The sequence below is a fragment of the Ambystoma mexicanum genome, chromosome 11 (assembly GCF_040938575.1).
Source record: "Ambystoma mexicanum isolate Mex_15411 chromosome 11, UKY_AmexF1_1, whole genome shotgun sequence".
In the NCBI taxonomy this organism is placed as follows: Eukaryota; Metazoa; Chordata; class Amphibia; order Caudata; family Ambystomatidae; genus Ambystoma; species Ambystoma mexicanum.
Window position 1 is genome coordinate 593,891,140 of NC_090934.1, and position 27,649 is coordinate 593,918,788.

At 44.0% G+C, this 27,649-nt stretch overlaps 1 protein-coding gene across 1 annotated transcript in view; it reads right to left on the reverse strand.

Annotated features, from left to right (window-relative positions):
- NADSYN1 (NAD synthetase 1) overlaps positions 1-27,649 on the reverse strand; it is a 1,375,099-nt gene that overhangs the window by 338,438 nt on the left and 1,009,012 nt on the right. Inside the window, exon 14 of the mRNA XM_069623454.1 lies at positions 11,053-11,221. Coding sequence (XP_069479555.1) covers positions 11,053-11,221 — 169 coding nt within the window. The remainder of the gene's footprint in view (positions 1-11,052; positions 11,222-27,649) is intronic.

The window sequence follows — 27,649 nt, forward strand, 5'->3', positions numbered from 1 at the left end:
CCTGTTCTTTCTTGTCTTTATAGGTGTTGCTGAAGACTGGATTCAGGAAGGTAAGCCTTTTTCCTTGGGCCAGGATCAGATGCAGAAGACACGATGAGCGTTCTGCTGCAGAGGATGCAGAATAACGCAAAGCAAGATTCATCCATCGGGTGTGGTTTAAATAGCCTCCTGTAGTGCTTAGGTGTCTCCTTCCACAGCCACGTCTAGGTAAGAAAAGAGTTCCTGCTTTCCAGAAGAGTTCCAGTGTTCTGAATCTAGGGAGTGGCTCCTGCCCCACCCAACAGGAAAAGTAGTTCCAAACAGAAGAGGATCAGAGGCTCAACTGGCAGGCAAGTAAGCAGCATGGTCTGCTGCAGGTAAGTCCACCCAAGCATTATGAGCCCGGCGCTTCCAGCGCTGGGACTGGGCATATTTATGAGCCTGGTGCCACTGGCGCCAGGACTGGGTCCAAAAGGTCCCAATTGGGACTGGTTGGCACTCGGAACCTGGGTTATGGATCTGCTTCCAAGGGAGTTGGGAAAACCCTGACCTTTTGGAAGCAGAGATCATGACATACAGTTACTTTTCAGTTCACAGACTAAGGGAAGCAATATCTTCTTAATTTATTTGTGGATGGCACACAGCTATGCAAGGTAAGCAAAACCTCTATATGCTTTTGTACAGAGCTACTAGCAACCTAAAAGGTAGGTATGACCGGTATCAGGTATTAATATCGCCACATATATGGTCGCCGTAAATACTATCGCCGGGAAAATGTCGTGGCAATATTATTTGGGTGACCATATTTGGTCGCCACAAAAAACGACCATTTTTCGGCGATATTTTTGTGGCGACATTATTACATGGAACCGTATGACCTAGGCAGACTTATTCTGGACAGGCTAACAGCAAGTCAGGGGAAGCAAGACCCAATTAGGGACACTCATACAATTATCCTAACTGGAATAATAAAGTGAAACCAGCAGCATTACTTTTGGGAAGAGGGGAAGCCAATTCACAGGGAAGTAACCTTCTATCCATTTTCTGTTAGATTGATGAGACAGTTCCTAAGGAAAGTAAGACTTTGAGAATACCTATTTAAAAAGGCACACAGCTTATTCAAGGTACGCCAATCCAATGTGCACTTTTGAGAATGGCAGAACATATCTAAGATAAGTAATAACATTTTGTAACTATTTAATCTTAGAGTTTAAAGTTACCAACTAACTTTTTTACAAGTAAGTACACTTTTCAACACTTGTTCTACGTTTCAAGGTAGACCCTTTAAATGACCTAGCCCTTCCCAATTCTAGTACATTAAAGAGGGACCCTAGTGGACCCAGATGTAGGCAGGGTGAGATAGGGCTCAGTTGCAGGCCACGTTCAGAGTTCCAGAGGAAGACTGTTCAAACAAGTAAGTATTCTACTTTAGAGTTAGTCAAGGGTCCAGGGACCTCGGAGAAGATACCCTAGGAGGATTCCAGCAGCAGGCCTGGACGAGAGGCCTCCCAATCACAGAAAACACCCCAAAACTACAAGGGGTACGTAAATACCCAAGCCAGCACATGACCTCAGCACATAAGAGGATTTTGCAGCAGGAGGACTTCAGGATCTGTAGCCAAAAACCCAGGCACTGCATTCCTTGTCAGGAGGACAGAAGACAGGATCCTGGATGGGCTTTTCAGGGGAGATCGACACAGAAGGCTTCAGGCAAGGGTTCTTCGTGGCTGGACGCGCCTTTTCAGGAGCATAGAAGAAGACAGAATATCACTGATTCTCATCGTTTGCATGGTCCAGCTCTCTGGTGAAAGGACTTTTCGGACTCGATTCACATCTCTGGAGGTCCAGCAGGATGCCCACAAAGTTTCAGCAAGATTCAGAATTCAGAAGACCCTGCACCGCATGCATCCACAATGGCTCAAGGTCCCAGGGTATTGGGGTTGTGCAGCCCTGCAAGTTCACAGCATGACGTGGGATGTCTCAAAATGCAGGTCTTCCAGAGTCTAGTGGTTCGCACAAGGCTCAGGGTTGCACATTTTGGGATCCCCAGGTCGAGTGGAAGGAAGGGCTACAACACACCAGGCTCTCAGGTCACTGGAAATTGTCTAAGCCGCGTTTCCTTCATCATCCTCTTCATTTTTGGTTCCAGTGGTCGACTTATCAGCTGCTTTCAGTTTTGGAGTTTTTATCACAAACTACAACACAACCTCTGCATTCTCTCCCCGCATTTTACAGAAAGGGGCGGCCTGGCTGTCCAAACAGGACAGCCTGCCCCCACTTTCCCCCACTGGGAGTTGTTCCCTTTCAGGCAAGGTGGAAGACAAAGGGCTGCAGAGTTATAGACTCCTCCCTCGCTTCCTACCTTTCCAGACACTCTGGAGCATGGGCGGGGAATCCACAGGATTCCCACCAAAGACAAAATAGCCACTGAGGTTGTTCCCACCTAGAATGGCAGGGGAAGGCCTCAGAAACAGTAGGCACACAAGAATTGGCAAAAAAAGAAGGAACCCAACATTTTAGAAACAAGTGTGGCACTTCTGTGCATTAAGGAGGCTGAATTAACAACCTGTAAGTAATAAACACTAAAAGTAATTAAGGTAAAACCACTGCCACCAGCCATTCATGTAAAATTCGCAATTGCAATAAATCGTTAGCGGGTAAGTGAGAAAGGGGATACGTTGTATCCCCCCAACACTCCACATAAGGTGGGGTGTACTGGCTCACTATATAAAATGTAAAGGGAGATGAAAATCCCTCTTTACTACTTGGGACCTGGAGTTCACACAAGTACAGCAAAGAGAAATTAACAGGGGGGCCCAACGAGGCAATCCAGTCTAAGCCCAAAAGTTGTAGGAAGCTATAACTTCAACCATACACTATGGAGAGACATAAAAAGGTCACCCATAAGAAGAGTAAAAGACTAGGGGAGAGGGGAAAACGATTCCCCTTCATCTAGGGGCAAGGTAAAATAGTTACCTAGTTGAAGCAAAAAGTACTGGGGATGACACAGATAAGGAAGATTTATCATTGATATGAAAATCTTACCTAACATGCCAACACCAGTTAACAGAGAACAGGGACAACATACATCTGACCCACACCTACCCACTAACTACAGTGAAAAGACACAGACCAAGTATAATACCACTCACTCAGAAAACACAGAGTCTGACTATCCTTATTTACAAGGAAGCCAAATCACTCTAATCTTTAATTCATTTTTTTCAACATATATTTGAGCCAACTGGTCATTACCCTTTTCACATTTATTTGGTCAACTGCTCATGCATGTATCTTAACTGGACCCATCACGTTGGTTTCACATTTGACCAATTATCCACAGTATGTTAGGGGCACAGTTGCACACATTCATCTTCAGTAAATATGTTTGGGCCAACTGCCCAAATGCAGAACTCTAGACCCCTTGCATTCACTCTGATTCTCACTCAACATTAACAGTTCTAAATGGACACATACCAATAGCACACAATACATAGTACCTGGAACAGATGAATGCAGGATTAAAATACTGATCAGATGAGCCTGTTTTCACAACTATTTAGCAGGGGCTGAGTTGTGTCTGCCTTGTGTGACCCCCTTCCCTACACAAGTACAGCAGCAGTCTGGGCTGTCAATTCTCCACCAAATTGAGTATGGGTCTCGTCGTCTTTCAACTGACAGTAATTGCAACAACAATGTTCTTAACATTAGTATCATTTTACTCTGCTAGTTAATTATAGTACATCTTAATAAGGTGGGTATTCTAAATGTTTCTCACTGATGCACACCATTAATAATGTTTTTCCTTGTTTGTCTGGTAAGTTAACTGGTTCTTCCACAAAGTCAGATCATCATCAAGAAGACATACTGTACTGAGTAAATACTTAGAGCCTGCCCTTCATATTCATGTACAAAGTGGTTGGCCTTGTGGAACTGATTGAATCCTAGGAATATCATTATTAGTAAGATTACAAAGATATTAAATATGCCCCCAGTTCAATCCCTTCCAGACTACCAATGCTGGGTAGTGTGAGAAACCTGAGGCATTTCTCCCATGCTATTCCCGGGGATCCGTGAGTCAGGTGGCCAGGGAAGGGCAATCGCTCTTGGATCCCAACCCTAGAGGCAGACAAGCGATGTAGGATCACCTGGGAAAGGGACCCTTGGAGACTGTGGAAAGAATACCTTTGGGGAAGACATGGTATACCCCTGTTCCAATACATGCCTATCTGACATCCCCCTCATGGGATATTATCGCCCAAAACCCATTCACCCACAACAATACATATGCCCCCTTTAATGAGCCAATACACCAGGGATTCCTTTGGGCAGTCACCATTTTGTCCTGATAATGAGGCCAGGCAAGGTCAGGCCTCCCTCCACAATCATTCCCACCAGAAACCTGTTAAGCCTTGCAGTCAGTATAAAAGGCAGAGGACACAGGCACACTTTGAATGAGCTGGGCAGGCTGACAGGATTGTGCTTCCCAGAGGAGCCAAGGAGAAGCTGCAGAGACCCTGGGAGGGAACCCTGAGAGGGACAGGCTGTCAAGTGACTGGGCCTGTGAGTGCAGGAGAGGCTGTAGTGTGGCAAGGGAGCTGTGCTTCCATGCAGCCAGAACAGGGGTATCTGGAGCTATTTGACAGGACCCAAGCCAAAGCTCATCCCCTGGGTGTAACCTTAAACCCAGGCCTCTGAGGGGCAGGTGGGATGACCCTGACCCCAGAAACGCCCCATTGGAATCCCCACAACTCCCAGAACCTGCAGAATGCCGTTTTGGGGAGCTGGCGAAGTAGGAGCGAAATAGAGCCTGATGCATTGTGGCCCTTGAAGTCCAGAGACTTTTTTTAATATTGCACTTTTGTAGAAAGCGAGAGGGTCCAAGCCTGACTGAGGGAGACCTGTGTGAGAAGCTAAAGGAGGAGTCCAAGCCAGACTGAAGGAGACCCATGAGAATTGGAGCAGGGTGGAACACGAGAAGGATCAGAACTTCTGGGGCAAAAGTGAACCCACTGGAGCAGAACGACCGATCGAGGTACCAGAACAAAGGGTTGGGAAACCCTGAAGTTCCCTGCAGGAGGTTGTTGCCTCCGAAAAAAACATGAGAGAGCCAAATCCCAGACAAGAAGACTGCATTGTGTTTCAAGGACACCAGCAAACCTCCAGGGTGAACGACAGAGTTTGAGGCCAAGCCTGTAGTATTAACTTTGACTCCTGAATTGAAGCTGCAAAATGAATGAACTCTGAAATGCATAATGGTCAAGATTAACCCTGGCAAAATAGGAAGTGAAAAGGTGAATGCTTGAGGAGGAACATTTCTTTGAACTTTTTGCTTATGGGACAGAACTACCAAGACCAAGAGACACTATGGCAAACAACAAAAGGAGAGTGGTAGTCAAAGTGGTCCTGCAGAGGTCCATAGTAAAGCTTTGCACAATCAAAAATATTCGACATCGGTGAAAGGTCTGAGCCAGACTGAGGGAGACCTGGAATGTGAAATAAGTTAGGGGAAGGGAACCCCTGGAAGTGCTGTGATTGCGAGTTCCGAGCCCGGCTGAGGGAGATCTATGTTGAATCAGGTACTTTTTGCTTTCAGAGGTCGGACTCCGACAGAGGGAGACCTATGTGAACTTTTTGTTGAACTATGATTTATTGAGAGGTCTGAGCTTGACAGAGGGAAACCTATGTGAACCTTATGCTTTGAGAGGTCCAAGCCTGACAGAGGGAGACCTATGTGAACTTTCTGCCTTAAGAGGTCAAAACCTGAACAGAGGGAGACCTATGTGAACTTTTTGTTGAACTATGATTTATTGAGAGGTCTGAGCTTGACAGAGGGAAACCTATGTGAACCTTATGCTTTGAGAGGTCCAAGCCTGACAGAGGGAGACCTATGTGAACTTTCTGCCTTAAGAGGTCAAAACCTGAACAGAGGGAGACCTATGTGAACTTTGTATTCAACTGTGAAAGAACTTTGATGCACTGGAAAACCAGTGACTTCAACATGGAAGGCCAAGTGGCCTCAACCCATGTTTTGAACTGCTTCTTGATAACCTGAGCCAGAGTGTGTCATCATGCTCATGGGATGCTGCCTTATTCCATGCTGTCCAACGTGGGAAGAAGAGCTTACTAAGCCATCTTGATTCTATGTTATAACACTGACTTTTCTTTGCATACTTATCCCACATTACACACTTTTTGTATAAGAGATAGGGCAGGCATTAGGTTTTGTTAGTATAGGCCATTTTGATTTGACAGAGACTGACTAGGACTGTGTTTTCTTTATTATTCGATGGTAGAGACTACTCCCATCACAGCTATAGGATAAAGTAGGAGTTTTTGTAAACCCCACAAATCTAATAAAGGTTTTGAAATTATATCTCGCGTCAGTGTCATATTTGTGATACCATGTCTTCTTTACAGTAGTGACTCGTATTGTAGAAAGGCATTGACATAAAACCAAAATTCCTCAGTTCGGTCCCCTTCCGTCAACCAATGCTTTTGCACCCGCTATTAGTTTTGAGGTTGAGATCATCTGAAAAACAGTATTTCACAGTGGCTAGTTTAGTCCACATGCACAAAATACTTTTTTCCCCACCCAATGTTCGTCAGCTGATAATGACTATTTTATGTTTTTCTCAGCTCATGCAATTTGCTAGAGTATAAAACACTCTCCTTAAATTGTGTGGCTAGCCACTGCTCATCCATCCCCACCACCTGACTCGGTCACCTGCATTTCCAGTGCGGGAAAGTGTTTAACAGCAGCCTCAATGACTCAGGATATCGCCAGGTATGTGACTTAATGGTAAGGTTGTTTCTTCTTGAACTCTGCCAAGTTTTTGATTTTATGTCCGTCTTTACAGACTCCATCTGCTGTCTTTGTCCCTTAGTTAAAATGTAAATGTCAATTTTCTACCACTGTGCGCTGGGATCCATCTATTGTAACTCTGCCAAACTCTTCATTGTGTCTTAGGTGGTTGCTGTAAAAGCACACCATCTGGACACGCTACAGCGCCAATCAATGCTCTTCAACCTAATGTTTGCTTCGGGGGAAATCATTAGTTTTCCCCCACAGTTTGTCACCTGAATTTCAGGTGGGGGTGGGGGCAGCAGGCATTAACTGAGAAGTAAAAAAGCACCATTAGGATTAAAATGAATGCCTAATGGAAATCTGAAGACACGCCTCCCATCAGTCACAGTGCCGACGTTAGGCCTCCCACAGACCACCAGAGCAATTATATTTTGTTTCCCTCTTTTGCTGCCATCAAATATTTCTTTATTGTGCATGCAAATATGTTAATGTTGCAAGGGAAGGGCTTAAGAGCAGACTGAATGCTAACCAAAGCAGCATGGGTGAGTAGTATTTACCACAGCAACGCATTGATGCAGAGAGTGCTCAATGAGTGCCTTGAATAAGTAAAGCTACTTGGCAGGTTGACCCCTTTCCCCATCGTTGTAGAGTCTGTCTGAAATCGACCCATCATTTTATATCTCATGTCTTATTTAGTACGTGGCCAATCCCTTAACAAAACAATAACTCACACTTCAGTCAAACAGTGGGATTTAATTGTAGGCCACTGTACAGTGATGGTACATATTACAATTACAAAATACAGAGATTTTGTATGGACGTTGAAATGTTCCAAGTATAACATGTAAATTGATATTCTGCACAAAAGCTCATATGATTAACATGTTTTGATTTTGTACCAAGTGTAGTCAAAAGTCAGATACCGCTGAGCACACAACAACCAAGATTAGCTCAAAAAATGCATTTGTTCTCTTCAAGGGGGGTGGGGGTGTGGAGAAATACTTAGCGGAATAGGAGATCACTGGAAAAGGGAGATTTTTGGTTGCATGGCCATGATGGAGGAGTAACGCAAATTTGGTGGAGGGTTGCAAGGATCTAGTGTCCTTAGTCCAATGCCCCAACCTTATTGCATTCCACACAGGTCCGGTGTGTCAGCTCTCACAAAAGAGTTCTTCAATACACTTGGTATCAGAGTGATTGTACGTGCCCCAGCACACTGATTGGCTTAGCCTTGAAAATATGGTACAATGGTGTGCAGTCCCCTAGGTCTCTGTAGCTTTCTGACACTCCAACAGAAGCAAAGCCTTCCAGACCGGCCGTCCCTCCCCCATCCCCTAGTGATTTCTTTAGAGTTTTACAGAAGCAAGCCTGTGCTGATTTTCGGCTCTTGCAGTGGGGGATGCTTGGGTTGAACTTTCTCTCCCCTATTCAGCTCAGGCTGCAGTAATTATGCCCGCCCCCAGCCCAAGACCTGATCTCCTAGGCCTGTGCCTTGTAGAGACTCTACCAGCTTTTAACAGTCGTGGCTTCTCCCTCTCTTTGGTGGATTTGCCGACCAAAATCTGCAATATCGCCCCCAACAAGCAACTCTTTTTCTCTCTCGCTCTTTTTCCTCTCACTCTCACTTCAATTTCCTGTGGCTCCTGCCAGTTTCTTGCTCCAAGACCTAAGCAAGCTTGAGCTCCCTTTTCAGCATGGTCTATATATCTTGGAAGTGAGGTACACTGCAGGCCAGGATACGATGGAAGGCTTGCAGGGAGCGTTGGGCCAAGAGAGCCCCCGGGGTCGGCGCAGCGCAGCAATAATGCAACACGACCACTCTGGAAGGTGCATAAACCCGGACTGCCGTCCTAGCGGCAGTTCCGGTGATTCCTTTATTTCCGGGTGCCACGTGACCCGGAAGTATCTGGGCACGTGACACCACATTGGACACCTCCTGTTCTCTCCTGCTTTTCCTGCTCCTTTCAATGAAGTCACACCAACTCTCTGGGGCAGTATCTCAACTCCCTCACAGTCTGGTGGCTTAGGCTCCTTTTTATATGATGGCTTGGCCACCAAGTGTTCCAACAAGGGCTTAGATTGGAGGCTTTCTTTTACCAGTAATGTGTATCTGTGATTAGTAGATGCCTAATATTTCCACCTCCTCCCTATGTGCATGTCCTGTTTCCCGAACTGTGTTCAGTCGGTGCAGTTTTGTTAATAATGTAACTCGGCCCATGTCTCGGCCCCTGCAGTCTGAGGGTTTTATCAAACTGTCTGCCATCTTGGGATGAGCCACCAGTGTACAGCATTCTGCCAGCCACGGCTGCCAGAACGTTTGCTTGCTTGACAGCGACACACTCGCATGACGCATGCGCACTCTGTGTTCCTTCCCTGGCTGGCACCTGTTTTTCACCAGGTTCTGTTCTGCAATGTAAGCTGGGGAATGTGCAGCCCAAGGGAGTTTGTACAAGACTCCCACCCTGCATGCGGATTCATGAATTGAGCCTGGGCACTAGCGCCCATATTTCCTGCAAACACCCCCTGAGGTTGATTTTGCCAGGGTTTTCTCGCACTAATACTTTCCCCTACGATTTCCAGGTGGAATTAACTATAGACTGTTCCCTGGGGGGGTATCTTGGTGGAAGGGGAATATAACTGTGTGGGAGGCAGCAAAAAGAGAGAATATCATGGGTATGTTTCATGCTGGACTTTATTATAAATGTCGTGACAAGTTCTGCACCAACAGGTTGCATGCATTAGGGTTTTAAAAACCCGAATAACGACTGATGGGAGTCAAAGACATTTTTACAGATACCAGTAAGTCGGTCTTCAAAAGCTTCCGTAAACGGATTACTCGCAAACTCTAAGGCTTTCACTACCATAAGCTTGATGCATGTACCTACTCCCACAGCTATGTAACCCTAGCACCGATTTTGCTTTATATTTTGCTATGATATGTGTTACTATCCGGAGACGTCCCATGCTAGGTGCATGAAACCAAACCTTTAATCACAACACATAATACATGAATACATACACGTCATACTTTTCACTACTAACAATTCACAGTCTTTGGTTACAGTGAATGCACAATGATGGCACGCGGTCAGTAGGCACAGGCTACCCCAGTGCGCAAGCATCAAAAGGAACAAACAGAGCACTCGAGGGTTACTTAAAGAAAGCAACTTACTTGGTTTTGAACAAAAAGAAAAAGACGCCTCATTACTTAAACCACATACTTCAGATGGTAAATGATCAATGCACCAAGGTTACTCCTCTCTCAGGCAGTCATCACCATTGGCTGTATAGACTATCCACTGACATAAAATATATAGGCAGTGGTATTTGGTGACAAGGGTAACCCCACATCTATTTGTTGCCAGGAATTTCCAGAGGCTTAACAAATATCTTCTGGGATAAACATTCACCGACAGATAACCCCCCACATAATCGGCACTCCGGTGTGATGTACTCCCTAAAGCCGGTGAATCCTTCCAGCAAAGAAAAGGGAGGAGAGATGGGCAAGTGTCGCCCAATTGTTGCCACTTTTGCACTGCTGTGTTGAGGGGTCAGCACCCCGTGTCACCCAGAGGGCCTCTAGTATTGCGGTACCTGCAGCAATACACATTCACCTTTTCATTTAGTCCAGTTATTGAACCCAAAATATGCATCACAACAAAAATACATAGGTTTTAATGAGAAGATGTTTTTAATTGCCTGAAAATACTGACTAAATGAGAACCATTTCTTTCTTTTTCTAAGAAAAATCCTTTTCATCCCAAATTCCCAAAGCAGGTTCCCCAACCTCAAAATCTAGACCCCTGCCATGTGCAGTTAAAAATACTGCAGTACTTAATATATAGGTTATGGGATATAGCCCCCTAAACAAGAAATGCTCCAATTAATTTATCTGATCTCATATTGGGTGCTAATTAGCAAATATTCTGTAATGTGGGTTGTTGTAGCCCTGCATTTATTGCCAGCAGTAAAAGAACTGACCAAATGCAACCCCACAGAGTGGACTTTATCTCCGGACACCAGTTTCCCCCCGCCTGTAAAAGGTGATTTTATTTACTACTGGAAGAAATGTTAAATTATTTATGGCAGGATTCCTAAATCCCTTTCCGTACAAAGTGCATACGCATAAGTCTGATAGCACATGTGTAGCATGGGTTTGTTTCCAGCTCCTCTACAGGACATCTGGAGGAGAGGAAAGTGATTTTTCTGTTCCTGCTGTGCGTTAAACTGTACTATCACCACAAACATTTCTTATGGTACGGTACCTGCCGATTTGTTTTGCTAACTGTCTGGCCATTTTGCAGGTGTCCTCTGAGGAGTTTTCACTTGCCATATAGCATGTAGTGAAGACACGCTTGCAGAACTCTCTGGGGTCCTGAGGAGTATAGGTGTTGTGATTCACTAAGCGGCGAACATCATCTAGCACTTGCTGGTCTATGGGAGAAAAGAGAAAAGAAGACATGTTTCTAGAATCAGAAATATTATAATAACGAATGTAAAGGCATGTTACAACAAGCATTAGCAAAGCCAGCAGCTTTGGCTTTTTAGGTAGGCATGGGAGAGACATTTATCTAGGCACAGCTATGCCATGACAATGTCTGGCCATACAATGGTAACAGCTGGCAAATGGTGTTAGAACCATAATGTGACAGTGTCTGGCAAATGCCCATCTAATGCCCAATGACAATGCTGGTTTTTTTACACGAATTTAAGTTTCCCCTGGACACGCATTCAGTGCAAAGAACAGATGCAAATATGCACTAAATGATTATAAATCAAGTGTCTGGAAGCAATTTGGTTGAGACATTTTTATTACACCTGGATCAGATTTATAGTTGCAAAAAATCCATAATCTAAAAGAAAACTACTTAGAAATAACATAGGCTTCCCTTTAAAAGTAGAGCGCTTGCTCAAAGAGACACTGGGTGAAGAATATTTTTGATGGGGAAGAACAGGTAGTGGTTGAGAATAGTGATGGGTGGTCAATGGGTGTATTAAAATCCAAACACTTATAGCTTCACTTCTCATGCCAATAGTTGTGGCTTATGGCCAGTGCTGAAAGGGCCACTTAATTGCCAACTCCCATTAAAAAAAATGTATGAAAAATACAAGTCCCAGAATTGCAAGCAAAAACAGGAATGGAGGTCGTTCTCACACCTCACAAATGGCCAGGGGAAACTTGAGAGATCTGATATTCCTGCCTCCTTGCCACTTAAGGAGAGTTAAACATTTGAGCTCGCACTGCAATATCAGTGCACTCAAACGTACTTCAAAAAAGCATTTTGATTTGCCTCTGTCTGCAAAGCAATGGTCAAGGTGGAATATTGTGATCTGCCCCTAGCCATTTCCCCCTCCACTTTCTAAAACGGGGCAAACGGAACAAAAAAAAAAAAGAGTCGCTGTAAATATTTCAGGAAAAGTCATGGGAAATGCAAGTATATTTATTTATTTAATTAATTGTTTGCTTGCTTGCTTGTTAGGCGCATATACAATAACAATACTGTTTCAAAGTGCCCAGAGGGCGAGGGAGGGAGCAGGAATGGGAAATACATTAAAGTACATTAAAAACACAATACATAAGAGCAGTCGGGGGGTGGGGAGGAACGGGATGAACCTGCTACAGCTTGTGAGTATTCAGAACGTGCAAGTGCAGCAAGGAAGAAGGCAGGGGGTCAGTGCTGTGGAGTCTGAGCTCACGGGTGAGCCACAGATTAAGGGCTAGTAATGTTGACTGCTACACAGCCCGGAGCCGCGAGGGGTGTAAGTGCAAGCCACCAGGGTGGAGAGTGTAATTGCAAGTGCAGATAGACAGGAGCTGGTCTGATTGGGTGCGGGAGGTCAGGGCCCCGAGGATGCATAAGGGCCCATGACGCCAATCGCAGCAACTGTGGGATTAGCAGAGGAGAGAGAAGGGAAGGAGGAGGTAAAGAGGAGAGTCTTAAGGATCTTCCGGAATTTAAGAAGATCCTGCTCAAGGCGCAATGGGAGGGGGTGGCTGTTCCATAGGAGGCAGCCAGCTGAGGAAAGCAAACTACCACCTGCCCTCTTTTTAGCAAAACGCTTTACACACAGAGAGTTAGAGCCAGAGGAGCGTAGTGGTCTAGAGGGTTAGTATTTAGTAAGATAAAGTGGAAGACAGTGTGGTCCCCGGGCCCAGACCACCTTGTGAATGATGCAGTGGGTTTTGAATTTAATTTGTGCAGCAACCGGGAGCCATTGAAAACATTTTAGTGCAGGAGAGATGCAGTCCCTAGGCTTAAGGCCAAGGATAATTCTCGCTCCTCTATCCTGGATTAGCTGGAGGGGTCGCAGAGTGGAGGATGTTAGATTCAGGAGAAGGCTATTGCAAAAGTCAAGCCTATAGAGAACTAGGGCTTGGGTTATATTGAGCCTCTGAGGGGAAGTGAGAAAAGTTAAAATTCCTTTGAGAAGGAAGAGCTGAAAGTTGGACTTCCTGGCAATGTCCTGAGTGTGAGGGAGGAAGCAGAGAGATGAGTCGCAGATGACTCCACGGTTTCTGGCTTCAGAAGAGGATGCAGGGGGGCGCCCAAAGAGGAAGGCCAGAGTGAAGGGATGACTGATACAGAGGTCCCTATGGGAGGATCTCAGTTTTACAGGCGTTGAGGGAAGAGATCATTGGCGGTGCACCAGGACTGGATGGCAGATCGGCAGTAAGGGATGATGAAGGGTGCAAGAGGTTCGGCAGGGAGTTTGAAATAGAGCTGTGTGTCGTCAGCATAACACTGGAAGTTGGAAGAGAAGGAGGAGATGAGGTGTGCAAGCAGAGCAAGGTAGATGTAGGCAGGTGATGACAGGTAGGCACTCAAATAGAAGTTCAGACAGAAAGGTGCCTTTAAGCTTAGGCAAACTAGGAATGGAGATCAATACACGCAGTAAACACATTTGCATTAAGTTATGAAATAATCAAGGACGTGAAGTATCTACCTTTTAAATAGTGCCACTGTGCAAATGTCTCCATCAGCACAGTTACAACAATAGTTACAAACAAATCATTCTCTTTCAAAAATCAATATTAGGGCTTTTCTTACCCATCTTCCACAAAACATTTGGACCAATAATTACTTAATATATTCGGGTAACGAAGTTAAGTCATTTTCATATTTTATTGATACAGCAGATTTATTGTGAAACAAAGTTATGGCCACTCAATGAATGATAAGATGTAAACAATACAATCAATAAATAAAATGTAATGATGGTGTGCAATGGGCACCACCAGTTTCATGCTACTCATGAGCATTTCAGAAATCAAAATACACCAGAAAACATGTCTGGACCAGCACATTGTAAGGTGGACATCTGCCATTTACAATAGTGAAATTAAACAACATTAGTTTAAAGCTCTCATACTGCCACATATCAGAAGTGAGTAGCATGAGAAAATCAGATAAAACTGGTGGCTTTATCGGTGCTTGTTTTTAGCAGGACTTGAGTGGAAGGAACAGATCTAAATCAAGGGGCTACAGGCACGCTTGGTTAGGAAATTTCTATTACACTAGTAACACATTTCACAGCTACAATTAAGCCATTAACTCTCAGCAGACCGCTTAGAAACAATACTGGAAGGTCAAAGGTTGATGTTACTGTTTGATAACGATAGCTCAAAGAAATCCCAAGGGATGTGTTTTAAGCGGGGAAGGGCAGATCTTGGGCAGAAATGGCCATAGGTATAAGTATGGCCCTCGGCAGTCAATGGGTGACTATATAACCAGAAAACACTTACAAGTTATGTGTCCCTCCTAACGTGCCATATCTCCCACAACAATGGTTTTGGCTTATAGATGGCGCTGAAGCACCACTTTATAGCCAAAACTAAAAAGTCCATGTATAGCTCAGTATATAGAATTGAACTATTATAGCCACAAGAAGCTCTACTAACTTTCGTCATTCAAATCAGAGGTACCTCTGGCTCTGTTTGGGTACAGCACTGCTTAAAAAGGAAAGAAAGACCTATGAATAAACTTTGAAGTAAAGACAGCTGCGAAATCAGCGATAATAAATAACAGAGTGTTCCGGCGTAAAGAAGTAGCCCACTCGAAAGTCTCAGTGAAAGGTACATTGTTTGAAGCGATAAAGTGAATGAACAGCAAAAGTGAAATAAAAAAGATTGATTCCTAGAGAAGGGGAGAGTGAAAGTTAAACCGTGAACTTTAAGTCGAAGTGGTCCTGCGGTGCTCTGTAACAAACACCACGCACATTCAAAAGTCTCCGACATCCGAAAGTGTTCCGAGCCCAACTGAGGGAGACCCGTAGTATAATAAGCTTGGGGAAGGAGCCCCCATGCAAGTTTGTGTTGAACTGTGTCGTGAAAGGTCTGAGCCCGACAGACGTGGTCCTACGTGAACTGTGTAGTGAAAGGTCTGAGCCCGACAGAGGGGGACATTTGTAAACTCTTTGGTTGAAACTATAATTTTGAAGTCCGGAAAAGAGACTTTAACCTCGAAGGCCAGACTGGCCTCGATCCATGTTTTGAACTGTTTGTTTGTTGTGTTAGAAGCCGAGTCAGAGTGTGTCATCCTGCCTACAGGGACCACCTTACCACGTGAGGTTTAACGTGGAGAGGAGAGCTGGTTCAACCACATTTATTCATTTGAACACTGATTTTTGCTTTTGCATACATTTCTCCCTTTTACACTTATTTTGTAAAAGAGATAGGGCGGGCATTAGGTTTTGTTAGCATAGGCAATTTTGATTTGACAGACTCCACTAGGACTGCATTATTTATTATTTGATGGTTGAGACTACTCCCATCTTAGTTATAGGGCAAAGTAGGAATTGCTCCAGCCCAACTGATTTCAATAAAGGTTTTACAAATTGTACCCATTGTGTCAGTGTCATAATTGTGATACAATGCCTTCCCTACACTACATCACAAATAATAACGTAAAGGTAACATAATATTAATACATTAAAACAGATATGTTAAAATCAAATATCCTGATAACCTTAACTTACCCTGTTTTTGTTTTGCAATATTTTGATTTTGCTCGAAAATGCTTTTATGGTGAAAGTAATGTAATGTGTTGTATGAATATTTGTTTTTAATAAAATTCAAACTGTTTTTATATATGTTTTAATGCTTATTACATTGTGATGCTTTTATTAATATTTACAATCTGCATTATTTACTACATTTAATTTAGCACATATTACATGTTTTCATTCTTTATGCATGCTATATTGACTTACCTGCTAACCTACCTGTCTGCTGCGCTGACAGGCTGCCTGGCCATCCTCAATACCTCAATTGGGTACCAGGCTACCCCTGCACTGCCCCCAGGCCAACCACACAGTTAGGGGCTGTATCTGTAACCCTACCATTCCCTGCCTCATTGCACTTACTCAGCACTGGCTGCCTTGGCTGTGCATACCCAGAGAAATGTTGCCCTGACTGCACGTTTCCCTCTCTCCCCCTGGCACTCCTCCTCTCCCTCTGCACTTGCACAATCCGAATGACACAAGGCCTAGTAAGATTGTTTTGTCCTCTCTCTGTCTTCCCTACCTTGTCTTGTCACGCCTAGAAACACTTGTGTACAAGCGCGTTATAAATGACTTATCATATCATGTGTCACAAAAACATGCGTCATAAATCCACCTGCTATGGGTAGTGGCGCGTACTTAACAGGTGTGCTCATCATCAAAGCATGTATTATAGGAGTGTGTGTTTTAGGAGGGCATCGTATAGCAGCGCAAGTCATAGGAGCACGTGTTATAGGAGTGTGCGTCATAGAGTATTGTAAAAAACCTGAGGGTATTCTCCCAAGTAGACCTCGAGAATTCTTTATTCAGGTGGCCAGGGAAGGGCTGGCGCTCTCAGATCCCAACCCTGGGGGCAGATAAAGCGAGGGAGGATCACCTGGGTAGGGGATCCCAGGGTTATGCTCAGGTAAATACCCCAGGGGAGACGCAGTACTACACCAGGGACGAAGGTAAGGAGGACAAAGTCCCCAAGGCTTTTGTAGTTATTCCACATCTACCTCCCTTCCACCCAAAGAATCTTCCTAATTCAAATCCAACAACCCCTCCATATCTGGTAAATCCCCTAGGAGCCCAAACCCTGTTGCACTCGAAAACCACAATTCCCAGAATCCCTGTTTTCCTCTTTTCTACCCGAATACACCCAAATATTCTTCTCCACAGCCCTCTGATTATTCTTTCAGAATTCCCAGTCCACTTTAACAAAACACTACCGTTCCCACAATCCCCCTGTTCATTTCACGATAATAATCCCAGTCATTCCCGTTTGTTTCATAAACTTTACCAATCTCACCCTTCTGAGTTTACCAACCACCCTAGTACGAGGGCTACAATTCCATATAACACCTTTTCCCCCATCCTTCACCGTACGATACTTGGAAACTGTACCACCCCCCTTTTTTGACACAAACACTTTCTCACACCGTGACAGACAACGGACAAAAACAAAGCAGTTTACCCGACATGTTCTGCCACAAGGGTCAATCAAAGTCAGGCAATTACCACTAATAACACACACCTGATGGTCCTTTCTCTTCCCTGTGGGATGTTCTGACGCACTGGCTCTGCCCCGCAACATCACTGTGTGCTGCTTTCATCAAAAACAACAGAATGGCCGCCAAAAAGCCTTATGCGCTAAAAATCGCTGATAAGTGCACAGGGAAATCTGAAAAATAGGCTGCCAAATCTATTTTTGCCTATGTCAGTGGTAAAACAGGAGACCATACTGCCAACACCTCTCATTGAGCTGCCCACAGAGTGAAATAGAACTGCTTGAAAAGGCAGTGCTGCATTGCCAGGAAAATCCAGAAGTGCTTTAAAATCTGTTTTTTCTTAGCTGTTGAAAGTGCAAAATCATGGTTCCCAAACAGCAGAGAAGATCCAACATCCTTGTGGGGTGTTCACCATCACCTTATTTAAGGAATCCCCATAAGCACAATGTCAGGAGAAGCACCTTTCATCATAAAAAAATCCACATTCAAAAGGTGCTTGCCTGGGAAAAATATGTCAGATATGGGCGCAGTACCGCCGCTCGCCTGTGTCCAAGCTGTCATTTACTTATGCGGTCAGCTTAAAACTTGTGTCTTAAAATCAAATTGTGGAAAAGAGACTTGCCATCAAAAGCCATATAGGTTGTTACAATTCAATTTCCATGTTTTAAAAAGACTGGAATGAAGAAATCTGTGTATATTTGTTGAAAATGTAAATTGTATTTTAGAAAAGACCATTTTAAACATTTTTAAACCAAAACTCTCAAGAAGATGGGACTCGGACGGATACATGCTCTATTAAATCTGTGATGTGAATGTGTATTATTAGCAAGTTGGTGATATTGTAAATATGTTTTTACATGAAAAATAGATTTTCTGTGTAGAAACAAAGGGGAGGTTTTTCCCTGGATTGTAAATTGCAGCATCACTATGACACTTCTCAAATCAGGAGAGGGGAAATACTCTCAACAATCGGATTTCTAGCGGGTGGGCTTAGTATATTCAGCCTACCCACCCCTTTGGGAAATACATAAATAGGGACAGTTCAGGACCTAGAGACACAGACATTCACCCATCAACTGATTTACTGGCGAAGCGCTCTGCAGGAGAACCCAGATCCAAGACTCCAGAACTCTGAAAGCAGAAGGCCCAATTCCAAAGCTGAACCTTTCTCAGCTTGGCCTTTAAAATCTTGAAATTTGAACAGCCTGGCTGTGCTGTTTCTGCTTCTAGCCAAGAACTCTTGCCAGAACCCAGAGATCCAAACCAGTAGAGAAGAGCTACAACTCCAGAACCAACCCGTCAGATCCAGTTTGGAGGCCGTGCAGAGACCGGAGTGCCGTGCTTAGTGCAGAACTGTGTGCCTAAATCCTGTCTGGTGGGCTAGCAGATTCCAGTCCAAAACCTTTTACCAGATCTTTGACGGGCCTATTCCAAACCATAGTTGTGAGTATCTATAGCATAGAATTACCATAGCCAATCTCTTATCCTTAAGTAATCCTATCTAACCCATTCCATCATATCCAGAACTGCATTGTAGAATCTCTTTTGTCTTTTCTGAATCTTTCCCTCACCCATATAGTTCTTTGATAATTGTAGTGATAATATCATCTTTGCGCTAATATTTTTGCTGAAAAAAGACAAGTGTCTTGGCGGGCAAAAGTCAGAGCAGAGGCGCCGCTGTTCTGGTGGCTGTCCCATTAGACAAATTGAAGCTAACATCCTCAGCTTTCAAACGAATCTAAAACCGCATTCCAACTCCTTATGGTTTTTCTGTAATCGCGTTTCTCGTGCGCTGAAAATGTTGCCGCGATTGTGCATTTGGCTCAATTTCATCACATGTAAAATAGCTATTTCTTGCATCCTACCTCAGAATTCAGTTTCCAATCTGCTAGTCATTCAAACATCATTGCTAGTGTTTACCTGACGCTATCCAAAGCGGCTCCCACTAGTTTTGAATCCAATTTAGAGAATTAAATCCATTTTCAGTGTTTTTCCCATTCATTACAAGCCACATTTAAAAGCATTTGACCTGTTTTGAAATCATTCCTGTTTCTCTCTATGCCTGCTGGGGGGAAATGGGATTGAAACTGCATTGGTTGAGGTTGTATATTCCTGAAACCTGTTTTCTCCCCTTCCATCTCTATATTGCATATTAGGGGGGATTGAGTAGTATTATGGGGAAAGAGTGATTACATTGCATTTGATTGAACACACAAAAGTATTATTTCTGTGCTGCATTAATTTCCAATCATTGCATTTCATTGAACCCACACAAAGTTTTAATCTATGCTACATTATTCTTCTCATCCATACTCCTACTGATTAAAGGGATTGTTGATTGTGATATCACCCACTGGTGATCATTGTATAAATATTAATAGTGTGATATCTAGATATTGTTCAAATTCATAAAAATAAATCTTTTAACTTTGCAAAACAACCTGCTCCTTGGTTCAGTGAGACCGGGGGAGGGGGGGATTCAAAGAGAGGGGCGTGATATAAGGGTACATCATTCAGAAATAAAATAACTTTTATACATAAAAATATATATAATTAAGGGTTCCAACTGTGCATCACATGCTAGGCATTGACTTAGGTGGAGGCCGGGTTGAAATCACTTACATCCCCATTGGGATAAAGTGCACATGACGATCAAGGCAGGCCGCACGAAGAGACGGCTATACCAGGGCGGCAGTTCAAGATGAGGAGAAAGGCAGTGAGAACCGAAGGGGGGACAAGGAGGGAAGTGACCTTGCCCTTTTCGAGCCAGACCGATGAAGCCACCGTGAAAGAAATCACAAGACCGCAAACAATATCCAGAGTGTGGTACAGCAGATGTCAACGGGAAACGGAGCCCTCCTAACACTGTTAACCAGGACAGTGAGAGACGCTTGCTACCGTGGTACTGTCCTGGACCCCAAAGACAAGAAAAGTCAAGCGGTTCATCACAGCCAGTGAGTAGAATGAAGAACTGATCAGAAACCGCACTGTGTTGAATGAAAGTTGTGAATGGAAAATTAAGGGAAAAATCAAAGAACTGTTAACACCTCGGGGGAAACCCAGCTGCTGAGGGGTCCGGCACCACATGGGTGCTCACTCGAGAGACTCTGGTTGATTCCCCTATTGTTGAAACTACCGATACCAGAAGGCCTTATGGGATCCGCAAGGAAAAGGTCAGAGTGGTCATACAGGGGTCTAGCAAAACCCCCTGTATAGTTGAAAGTCTTTGACCGACAAGTAATTGGAAGACTAAGGGAAGTGAATCCTGCATGGTGAGAAAGTAGAAGGAACTGTGTGGCTGGCAAACGTGAACCAGACTGAGGGATGCCCCAATGAACATTGTGTTGACAAGAGTGAACTCGACAGAGGGATGTCCACAGTGGATTGTCTAAAAGGACATTAAGACTTGTGAATAAAAGCCCAGAAGAGGGGGATCCAAGGGTGAAAAGCCATCACCCAAAGACCTGTAAATACAATAAGTGAAATCTTTTGGAATAAGAGCCATAGTGAACCTGACGGAGGGGGGGCTAACATACAAGAAGGGTCTGAACCCGGAAGAGGGGGATCCAGGGGTGAAAAGTCATCACCCAACGTACATACAGAAAGGAACATTTTGTGTATTTTGAACACATCAGGTCCTTGAAGGCAAGAGACTTTTTTTGCATAAAAGACTTACCCAACAAAGATCCTGATACTGGAGAACAGAACTGTACTCTTGTGATGGGAAAGCTCGTCCCATGCTCAAAACGTGGCTACCACATCCTGACTTATCATTTTGTGAACACTTATTTCTTTCTTATGAACCCTATCCCACACTCTCTTTGTATTTAGTTGTAAGGATTGGCAATAGTTTTCTTTTAGTATAGGCCCTTTATTTGACAAGATGCCACTAGGACTGTGTTATGCTAGCCTGTAAAGGATACTTAGATAGTCAAGCTGTCAGATCTTCAAGTAGCTTTAATCAGGTTTCAATGTCAAACAGGTCACATCATGTACACAAGGAGGATAGGATCTACAGTCAGAGGGGAGCCGACTGGCTACCACAACCCAGGCTACATCATTACCCACTGCCCTGGGTGGAATCACATTCACACTCAACATTCCAGTCACTCTCCTGGCATTCCATTCATGACCTCATACCTACAGTCACCCACCATGCATTCAGAGAGAAGGATTAAGCAAGGAGGTAAACGAATCATAGGAACACCAATCATAACACCTCCCTTCCTTCCACACAACCAGACACATACCACAACACACCATCACTATACACCAACAACAAGCACTCAACCCATTTCCGCAGACTAGAAATGGTTATTCAAACAGGTGTATCTAACCCACTGGCAACAGGAACACACCAACAAAACGACCAACTAAACCCCCAAAACACTGGCCACCTTCCGCCCACCGCTGCCACTGGAGAGCCTCAAACCTGCAACATTTGACCACTACCTGCCCCACATGGGCCACGAAACCACACAACCAGAAACCCTAACGGACACAAAACACCTTCTATCCACAACTGCCACTCGTGGATCTTGATACTGCCACCCCCAAGCACATGCTGTTCCTATATGGACTGGCACATGCTACCAATGCACCAAAACGAGGACCTAGCTAACCTCCAGATCTAACCAGGAACGACCGGACGTGCAACACCCCCACGCACACATACACAGACCCAAACACACTACAAAGGCACCCTGGAAACGACCATGCACGGCAGGCTTCCAGTCATAAGAAAAACCCTTGCAGACCCCGGTTTGCTGGCCATACAAACTGAGCCATCAGATGTCCAAGTTCTGAAAAAGAATCCAACCATTCACTACAAACAGCGACCAGATAGAAAGAAAATAATATGTTGCTGCATTCTCACGAGAAACGCAAAGAGTTTATTGGCATTCTCAATGTCAACAATTTGAAAAAACAATAGATTACAAACTTACATTGAGATGGCGGGGCTAACTCTCTCACCCCAAATCACTAGGGGCCTTGCCTGTGACACAGGCTCTAACCATCTCAATACCAACATGTCTCCATCCAGATCACTTACCACTGTACCTGGATACTTACTACCACACCCGTAAAGCAAACCACCAACAGTCTTTTCCCACTGGATACTGTAAACTGCCAACAACAAACAAACTGAATGTGGAGGCATCCCAACCACAACAGTACTACAAACAGCATGCGGACACGGACCTGCCCCACACCGGTTAAGTCCACCATACTCAACATCAAAGGGCTACTATTCTCACCCATACTCAAAACTTAAACGGCATGCAACTCACACCTTACACAAACAATCATCAATGGGTTACTATTCTCACCCATACTCAAAACATCCAAGGCATGCTAGCCACCACGTGGAACTTCAATTACTAAATGTCATGAATAAATGAACTAAGACATAATGCCCCAGCATATATTTTTTAAAACACACTGCAGTGACCTAAAACATTTCATTGCACTGTTCTCATAAAACATGGGGACCATAGCGTTCTCCTAGGTCACAACCTAAAACCTGCAAATCCTCAAACTGTTATAATATGTCTTGCATAGAACCTTGCATATAACAATTCAACTTCACATTGTTGGTCACACTCAACCACATTCACATCACAGGAACATTCAAAAGGGGTGTATAACTTTTCCAGCAACTTTGTTTCAAAGACCCACGGCTATAGCCCCCCCCCATCAACCCCTCTAGCAACGCTTCCGATACAGACTCTCAACTTCCTATGTATTTGCACAATATCTGAGGGTTTTATATTGTGGTTCAAATGTGTTCCTGATGCATGTTATTTCTCTCGTCAATATAAGATTGAATCTAAATCTCAGGAGCATGTTCCTATAGCGAGCATCCAAAAATGTCTCCAAATATATGGAAATAACACCATATTTCTTATTTTCTATTGCAATATCTTTGTGAAGTTTATACTGATCTCTTGTGTCACAGGTGTTGTATCAATCCTACTCATAATCTTACCTTAACTGTGATCGGATTTAAAGCCAGGTCATATCTCGTCATTTTTAAAATATCTAGAATTTTACAACATTTTTCTTTAAAAGGTTTCATGATGCCTGCGTTAGGATTCTCCATCTGCAGTAACAGGTCATAATATTGTGACATTTCAGTAGATATAATAATATTCCTGAAGAAGAGTATGACCCTCCATAGATGAAAAGCGTACATGGAGGGATGTTCCAGTACGTACCTTAGGATTATAATGGGCACAAAGTTTGGCAGCATGAGTGCCTTATGCCATATTTTTCTTTCTAGAGGAGCTGATTTATATGGTCTGCCAAGGTGAATATCTCAACGCCATAGATAACAGCTGGTATCACTTTAGCACGATAATACTTGATTAGTGGTGTTAGTGAAAATCTATAATATTTCCTGCCAATATATTCCATCTGAGCTCCAAATTGTTCTGCTATCATGTCTAGTCCATGGGTCAGTGCAGACCTGCAGGCTTTACTAGTTAAATAAAAACCCAAATATTTGTATTTCCCTTACGACGTCCAGTTTCTGATCTCCCAATTAGCACAGTCCCTTTTTCAAGCTGGAAAAGCACAATAAGTTTGTTTTAGTGGAGTTCATTTTTAGTTCTTTGTCATCGGTATAGGACTTGTGATGAATTGAGGGAATTCATTCCTTCTCCCCAAAAGCGACCCCCGCTTAAGGCTTGGGAGGTGAGCCTTGTCTGCAATACCCTCCTAGAGTTAGGGGGAAGTGGAAACCTCACCAGGAGAGACTCCCCCTTTGGGGACAAAGACTCCAATTCATGTGAGGAACTCCCTCCAGCTGTGCATTGCAAGGAGTCAGCAATGAGAGCCAAACACAAGGTAGATATATTTCTAAGCAAAGACATTATTGAAACAAAAATGTAAGTGGCTCTATTCTAAGAGGAGTTTCCCTATCTGAAATTTAAAACGAAGGATCAGTCTATGTCAATAACTGAACAGTGTCCTTGTGTCCAAAATGTCCTATCCTTACCCTCACACTAAAACAAAACAAGAAAGGGTGCAAAGAAATGTCTTTTTTCTTGATTTTAGCAAAAGTGTTCTAAATGAATAATGTAATAGTGACTCCAACAAACATTTTCCCCAAGGTAGTAAAGTTTTGCAACAGCCTTTCTGTAAGGTTTTCCTTTAAATAACAAGGGGGGTCTTGGGAGACTCTCTGCCAGACATGAGTCCTGGTTACAAGAGCCTTAGCCAGAGTCTTTAGCTCACTATCTTTCACAGAGAAGAAATATCCCAAACATATCAGTCTGTGTCCTGCCCTGGGGTAGTCCAGCACCGAAATGCTAGGCAATTCTCCTCTGAACAAGAGTACCAACAGCAACCCCAGACACATGTTTCGGTCTGGTTGAACCTCATCAGTAGGGTGTAGCTGTGCCTCTCTAAGAATAGTGAGCAAGGGGTCCACGTCTGGATTCCCCTAGTAATTTAGGGTGAGACCCAAAGTTACATGAAATATGCAAATAACAAGGGGGGTCCTGGGAGACTCTCTGCCAGACACGAGTCCTGGTTACAAGAGACTTACCCAGAGTCTTTAGCTCACTATCTTTCACAGAGAAGAAATGATATTTCTTCTCTGTGAAAGATAGTGAGCCAAGGACTCTGGGTAAGTCTCTTGTAACCAGGACTATCTTCACAGAGAAGAAATAATATTTCTTCTCTGTGAAAGATAGTGAGCTAAAGACTCTGGGTAAGTCTCTTGTAACCAGGACTAATGTCTGGCAGAGGGACTCCCAGGACCCCCCTTGTTAATTTGCAGGTTTTAATTAATTTTGTAGATTGCCTGGTGTGCTCCTCTTACAGGAATCTTCACTCAATCTCATCCACCTGGTATACGCTCCTTCCAGGATTTCTTTTATAATTCCTTCAATCAATCTTAATTACCTGGTGCACTCGCCTGCCAGGTTTTCTTTTATAGATGCTTTCAGATTCTCTGGTATACTCTCCTGCCAGGAATATTTAAATAGCTTCAACTGCCTGTTGTCCTTGCCTGCCAGGACTTCTATTAATTGATTCACTATTCCTTGGTTATACAAAAATGGCCTATACTGTGAGGTACTTGGTATATGTGCCTTTGGTAGCACTTGCTCAAACTTCTCCTCCACACTGGCATCTCATGCGCCTTTACTGGATTGGGATTTCTCTTGGTACTGTGTCTTGTCTGCATACAAACATTCTTTGTGTTGTGTATTGCATTAATACTTTATCTTGACTGCTTTTAAATATTCTTCTTATGCTCTTTCCATCGTTAACAATTTCATATTCATCAAATGCGACTGGCACGCTTGTCGGAATGTCCCAGGGACCCCAGCTGCTTTGGGTATGCTCACTGGGGTCTTCCAGCATCTCCGACTCTGGACGCTCCTTTGTTGAACATCTGCTTCATTTGCTTTCCACCCTGGAGTCAGAGGCGGTCACTCCAGCGTTTGCTGCAGCTCTGCAGTCACACACTGGCTTCCTCTATCGATCAAGCCTGACGATTGCTGCTTTAAAGAGCGGCCCGACACCCAGAAGCTTCTGCGCAGTAGCTTTTCCTGCTTGGCTGCCGCATCCATCCTTCTGTCATGGTAACCTTCTCTGTGTGTCTCGCGTTTGCGAGCTTCCGCCTGGAATTCTCCATCCTCTCATGCACTGCTCGTTTTCTTAGTGCAGTCACCATCTTTAAATGTCTGGCGCAAGGTAAGTTTTGAAAAACAACTAGTCTGCATGTTGTATTGGAGCATCTGTCACTCTGCAAGAACTCTTTCATGCTCCTCCTCGTCTTAGTTCCTGAGTGATTATGGGAGTTGGAGTCCATGAATGGCGTTGGGCTTTTAACTCCCAAATGGTTTTTCTCAGGGCTTTTACAATAAGGCAAATTAGAACTAGAAAGTGATGTGTGAGTTGTGGTGGTTTGGGCTAAAGTTGGGGGACAAACTAACATGTCGTAAAGAAAGGATTTCTTGATTTCTTTTTCAAGGGGAAACTGCTAGATGACAATAGGCCATTAAGGTGCTGGGTGTCAGAGTCTTCCTCATGGGAAAGGGGGGATACTGTGTTTTAGCCGATGAAGTCATAACATCTCCCTGGTGGTTGGCCCCTCCCACGTGATCCTCCCTCATAAAGCCGCCCACCGGGTCAGGATCAGGTAGCGGCTGCCTTCCCCTGCCCACATGGGATGAGATTTCCAGCGGGGAATCCTTGATGACTCCACTGGATTCATCAAAGCATATTGTGGCCTACATGGGATCTATCAAGATACCAGAAACTCTGAAGTATCATGACTGGGACAAAGAAACTCCTAATAGATATTGTTCTCTCATGGGAAAAGATCACATCCCTTTAAATCAGAATGCCCAATCTACTGAGATGAGTACATGGAAAAACATGCATTCAGAGGGAGAGTCAAACGATAAGGAGAGAGAGAGAGAGGATTGCATACGCAAGCCGGGGAAGGCCCAAGATGCAACACATGGAGAAGACGAAAACTAGAATGCCTGCAAGTTTCAAACTTACTTTACATTGCAGACCGGGACGCCAGAGCTATGGTGAACCCGAAGCACAAGAAACCAACAGGGCAGGAGCCCAGGAGAAGGTGGTGGCGAGATCACAAAGGAGAATCTGTGGTGGACCACAAACCATTGCAGATACCACCAGCAACAGAAGCCTACATGGTGTCCGGTCACGCAACGGCAGGACCAGGACACCGCAAGGAAACGGGAAAGCACAAGGAGAGCAACGCCAGAGAAGAGACGGTGTTGACGGTTCATGAGCAGAGAGAGGGTCTCCGACGAAGAAGGCTCCCAAAGACGTTCTCGCTCTAGAACAAGGGAAACGGGGAGAACAGGAAGCCCCCTGGAAGACCCCAGGGAATCATTATACCGCACAGCTAACTCGTCTCAGTAGAAATTATGAAACAGTGTTTTACTTGAAACAAATGAAGGACACATGTTTGATTCTAGAGAAAAAGCTGAATGAGAAAAAAGAAGAATGTACAAGAACAATATAATATTCAAGAGAAAAACATATATAAGACAGAGATTACAGGAACTAGGCAATTGAACCACATACCAAGTAAAGTAAATCAAAACCAACAGAACTGTTATTTTCCACGAGGGAAAGCCCAACAAAGCAATATTGACTTTCAAGGATATACTGAGATCCACAACCAAGAACATAGATCTAATAAGAGATCGCCAAGAGGGATCTCGTAAGAGGAGAGAAAGCCAATAACCCAATTGAGGCACTTAAGAGACAAATCCAAGAAGTCACAAGAGACTATTTGCAGATTTTGTATTAAAGAGTGGTAATAGAAGTACCCTCAGGAGAAGGGAGTTATTCCCCTGACCTAAGTTACATTTCACAG